Consider the following 5,391-nt stretch of genomic DNA (forward strand, 5'->3'; position numbering starts at 1 on the left):
ATGACACAACAAGTGATGATGGTCCCTAAAGGACCGGCTAATGCTGGACCCATTGGTCTCATGGGCTTCGGTATGACTACTGTTTTACTGAACTTCTACAATGCTGGTATCGCAGAATCAGGTACCGTTGGACTCATTGCGTGCTACGGTATCTTTCACGGTGGACTCGCTCAGCTTCTGGCTGGCATGTGGGAGGTATGCAAGTCTGTCAAAAGCGCTGGGCGTTTATAATACCCGTTGTACCCTCTTGTACATTGTTGCTCGTCGTAGTGTAGGAGCTTCCTAAATTCCCAAGTCTGATCTTCCTTCAACATAGCCGAGGTTGTGTTCCCCGTAAACACTTTTTCTTCACTTTTGCGTTGAACACGAGTCCCGTTTGGTTGACTAGACACTTTTTATCCTGAATTGCAAATTTTTCCTTCGTTCGAATCCTTACAATTCCTCTCATTTCTAATTTAGATTTCCGCCGGCAAGGTCTTCACCGGGACCGCTTTCACTACATACGGTGCATTCTGGCTGGGACTCGGTCTCTTTGACTTGCTTATAGTAACAGGGCATTTAGAGCCAGGAGACATCAGTGAAGGCAAGTGTATCTGGCTGTGCATCTGGGGTGTCTTCACCTTTTTGATGTTCCTTGGCACATTCCGAGCCAATCGAACTGTACAGTTTGTATTCCTGTCACTGTCTTTGTTGTTCTTCCTGCTTGCGGGTGGCGTGTACAGCGAGGGAGTCCACAAGGCTGCGGGTGTTGTAGGTATTGCCTGTGGTGCCTCAGCCATGTATCTGGGCTGGGCTGAGATCATGAATGAGGTGTACCAGCGCGAGATGATCCCTATTTTCAAAATTAAATGGGAGTAAAGATTAGATATATAACATTTCAGAAGTAATCTCAAGACGGCCTGTGGCTGACGGCGACCTCGTATGCCCAAGGAGCGAGAGTTCAATTAATACAGATACAATAGTAATCAACGCAATTAAAAATAAGAAATTAAAACAATATTAATACCGATGCCGTACTTCATACTTGTTTGAGTGTGTTGTTCGTGAATACACTGTTTATGAGAATGATAAGTGTATGTGCTGAGATCTGCTCTCTCAACTACAGTGGAGGGCTGAAGGCCCACTGTGTCTATGGCATATGGTCTCTATTGCAATATAGTCGTTTGTTTTTTTTATTAAATTGTGGCTGTTTGATTTCAAATTTCAAAAGATGTATTATTAAGTCATGGCCCTCTGGAATTCAGGATTTGGTTCTGCGTTATTTAAAACAAAATAACGTTTTGAACTATTGAATTAATTTAAAAAAAAAAAAATTTACAATTAACTCGGTGTAGGAGCAGAGCGGGTGAGCGCATTAGACCATTGCCCATTGGCACAAAGTTTAAAGTTACAAACTGCAAAGAGAACAACTAAAAAGTATCTTCCTATAATTAGAACACTTAGTTTCTATTGACAACTATATAAAGTCATATACAATTCACCAGTTACAAATACATTTTTTATAAATCGGATATTGAATCACCGTACGCGGTACGGATAGTCGGATATCATACCAAGTATGCACCTCACACTATAACGTGACAGTCTGACAACCTCGCTCATTCCATTAGATTCCAAGGACCTTGTGGCTTGTCGTCTTGTCCTCCTCACAACAAGCGGGTGGGCCGGACCGGCCGGTGGGCCTGTGGGTCTGAACTCTGTACTATTTAGTTTAGGTGTTTCTTTCGTCCGAGTCTTCTGGCTCACTCTCTGGGGCCTGTATTTTCTTTTTGTATTTTGTAAGAAAAAATAGCTATTATTGGACCCAAGTAGTAAAACTTAGTAGTCACTCCACTCTTAGCGCGGAAATAGAAAATTTAGCAGACCTAGCCTTCATGTGAGCGACAATAATATTCCGCTAACTTTTTGGTGTGGACATTATTTGAAATCTCGATTTTGTTCAAATTGTTGTTTCATAAATAATCAGATCAAATGGTGAAATCTTAAAAACTCCACGGATTTTTTGGGACCCGAATGCGATCCGTATCTCTACTTGTTCAAATAATCCATGCCTTTATGTCTATTTTATAAGAAGGCTATGGATTATATTTTATTTTAGATATATATATATCAATATAAAAAGCACTTCTGATATGATTCATACGAATATTGAGAAAAGTTCTTTTTTTGTTCTTTTAAAAATCAATGTAAAGTGTATTTTCTAAAAACAAAAACCATAATTATGGATTTGGATGAATCAGGAACAAGGAAAGTGACAGTTCCAATCTCAAAAACAATTCGACGCATATTTTCGGCGTTTTAAATTATTTGAATTTTTCAAACACGATTCTTGCCTTGTTTTCGGACTATTTCTTTCTAAACAATAAAAAACACAAAAGGCTTAATATACGACACTAAATATTTTCTTTTACAGCTGTTTTTATCTATACTTTTTACAAAATAAAAATATTTACAAAATATTATGTTCTTCAATTTGAAAGTAACCAACATCAAGGCTTCTCTTAAAAAATATAGGCATGTGGAAGGCTGGAAGGGCATTCCACTGATTCCTAAAATTTTGGGGGGGTTAGAAATTTATAATTATGCGTTGTGTGCTGTTCAAATTTCAAAGCCTTCTTATTATAGAATAATATAAAACTTGAACGCGAGCTATGTTCTGTTTGTAGCCTTATTGAATTAAAAAAAAAGGATATGATGAATTTGAAAGTAACCACCATCAAGGCTTCGTCTAAATATAGGCCTGTGGAAGGGCATTTCAGTGATTCCTTCAAGTTCTTGATAAAAAAAATGGGGGATAGAGAATTGAGTGTGCTGCTCAGTGTTCATAATCTGCTGAAAATGAACAAATGATATGTGCTTTTTGTATTACTCAGCCTTATTGTATTTATAAAAACAGATATGCTATCCAGCAATATTTCGTATATATACAGTCTACAACTTGAACATCCCCTCACTCCTTCAACAGCTTACACAACAACAGCTTAAAGGTTACGAACATCATAAATAAAATCAACATGTCATTGAAAGACGAAGACCGGACAAGCGTGAACATGATGGATACACGCACAGCCACACCAACAATGCAACCAGTGATGATGGTCCCCAAAGGGCCTGCTAATGCTGGACCCATTGGTCTCATGGGCTTCGGTATGACTACTGTTTTACTGAACTTCTACAATGCTGGTATCGCAGAATCGGGTACCGTTGGACTCATTGCGTGCTACGGTATCTTTCACGGTGGACTCGCTCAGCTTCTGGCTGGCATGTGGGAGGTATGCAAGTCTTTCGAAAGCGCAGTGCGTTTATAGTGCTCGTTGTATCCTATTGTACTTTGTTGTTTGTAGTAGGGCTTGAGCCTCTTAAATTTGAAGGTCTCATCTTCCTTCATCATGAATGGGTCTGTACTCTTCGTAGACTCTTTTTTTCTCTCACTTTTGCGTGAAGGACGAGTCCCGTTTGGTGAACTAGGCACTATTTATGTTGGATTGCATTTTTTAGTGCTTCGTTCGAATCCTGACAATTCCTCTCATTTTTATTTTAGATTTCCGCCGGCAAGGTCTTCACCGGGACCGCTTTCACTACATACGGTGCATTCTGGATGGGACTCGGCCTGTTTGATGGGCTCATCGTAACAGGGAATCTAGCGCCAGGAGACATCAGTGAAGGCAAGTGTATCTGGCTGTGCATCTGGGGTGTCTTCACCTTTTTGATGTTCCTGGGAACATTCCGAGCCAATAGAACTGTACAGTTTGTATTCCTATCACTGTCGTTGTTGTTCTTCCTGCTGGCGGGTGGCGTGTACAGCGAGGGAGTACACAAGACTGCGGGTGCGGTAGGTATTGCCTGTGGAGCCTCAGCCATGTACCTTGGTTGGGCTGAGATCATGAATGAGGTGTACCAGCGCGAGATGATCCCCATTTTCAAGATTAAATGGGAGTAAAGATTCGAAGAAACAAAACAATCCAGAAGTAAATAATCTCAGGACAGCCTGTGGCTGTCGGCGACCGTGTATAACATGGCTGTATGCCCGAGGAGCGAGAGTCCAATTAATACCGATACAATAGTATTCTAAGCAATCAAGAATAAGAAATTAATTAAACATTAATACCGAACAGCCGATACAGTACTTAATACCTGTGTGTGTATTATTCGTATATACGTTTAAATAGATTTTTCCCGTTTTCAGGTAGTTTACTGGGGCAAATTCTGATAACCAATTTTGTTTGGATCTACCTTATATGACCTAATAAATAGCTGTTATGTTTTGACAGTAGAGAATCTGTCCAACTTTAAACAACTCTACAAATATTTTGGTGAAATGTAGTTGGCGAATTATGCCAAAAAGGAGGGCGGGCACAAACCAAGACCTATAACATAAGAAAATGAAGTACGTTTTACGTTAACGCATCAATGTGAAAGCGTGTTTACGTATTACGAATTGAAGTCTGATTGTAAGTGTTTGTATTGAGATCTGTTCTCTCTACTCTCAGAGGAGAGGCCAACTATGTAGCCCAAATTCCGAATGACATATTGTTATGGTAATTTTCAGGAAGGCTTTGACATGTGGCCCTCTCGGTTTAAGGATTTGGGTCTGCGCTAAATTTCTATATATGTCGTCGGGAGAAACCTGATTTCTGCTCGAGCCCCAAATCGTTAAATGGATACGAGAGGGCCCTCAGCGGTTCAGCCCCATCATCCGTGTATTATTTTTCTTGGTTGTTTTTATTTTAACAAAAAAACCATATTCTAAAATATGTTGTTGACATTGTGTATAATTTTTAAAATAGAAGGCTATTTAGTTGAACGCAAAGCTTGAGGCCATGAGGCTTGACACAAACTGAACTTCTTTGTTTCTATTGATCAACTACATATATTGATATGTTTGCTCCAATGTTCCTAATACAATCCACCTGTTAAAATATTATTTATATATATATAATATTGAAACACCGTACGGATAAATACTCATATAGTCATTCGCCACAGCCTGACGCCACTACCTCATTACGTAAAACGCTCATAGTAGGTTCAGTGGTGCACTATCTATGACTATGGGTCGCGCTCAATATAGCATATAAATACGTTCATACGTTTTAATTTACCCATTAAACGTTACTCTCTAGATGGACCGGGGGCGCGGGGGGGGAAGAAGGATAGGAGGGGTAAAAAAAGAGGGGAAAGAGAAAAGCACGCGCAAAATACAACATATATTCGTGTTTAAGTCAGCATGTTGAGAGACAAGTGATATCTGACAATCATAAAAGTGTGTGGCGTAACAGTATTCATGCACACATCAGAATCTACAGGGGTTTGTGACTACAATTTGACGATGATATATATGAGCATTTTGTATATATATATATATATATATGTGTGTGTGTGTGTGTGTGT

The 5,391-nt window shown here is 39.5% G+C and overlaps 2 protein-coding genes across 2 annotated transcripts; both read left to right on the forward strand.

Annotated features, from left to right (window-relative positions):
- Positions 1-858, forward strand: SARC_04667 (hypothetical protein; the record flags this gene model as incomplete). Its single annotated transcript, XM_014301476.1, has 2 exons — positions 1-195; positions 460-858. 2 exons carry the CDS (start codon positions 1-3, stop codon positions 856-858), a joined length of 594 nt encoding a protein of 197 aa, XP_014156951.1.
- A 2,156-nt stretch (positions 859-3,014) lies between these two features.
- Positions 3,015-3,940, forward strand: SARC_04668 (hypothetical protein; the record flags this gene model as incomplete). The annotated part of the gene is made up of 2 exons (XM_014301477.1): positions 3,015-3,272; positions 3,542-3,940. The coding sequence occupies 2 exons, from the start codon at positions 3,015-3,017 to the stop codon at positions 3,938-3,940; spliced, it is 657 nt and encodes a 218-aa protein (XP_014156952.1).
- Positions 3,941-5,391: the final 1,451 nt, after the last annotated feature.

This window comes from Sphaeroforma arctica (assembly GCF_001186125.1).
Source record: "Sphaeroforma arctica JP610 unplaced genomic scaffold supercont1.272, whole genome shotgun sequence".
NCBI lineage: Eukaryota > Ichthyosporea > Ichthyophonida > Sphaeroforma > Sphaeroforma arctica.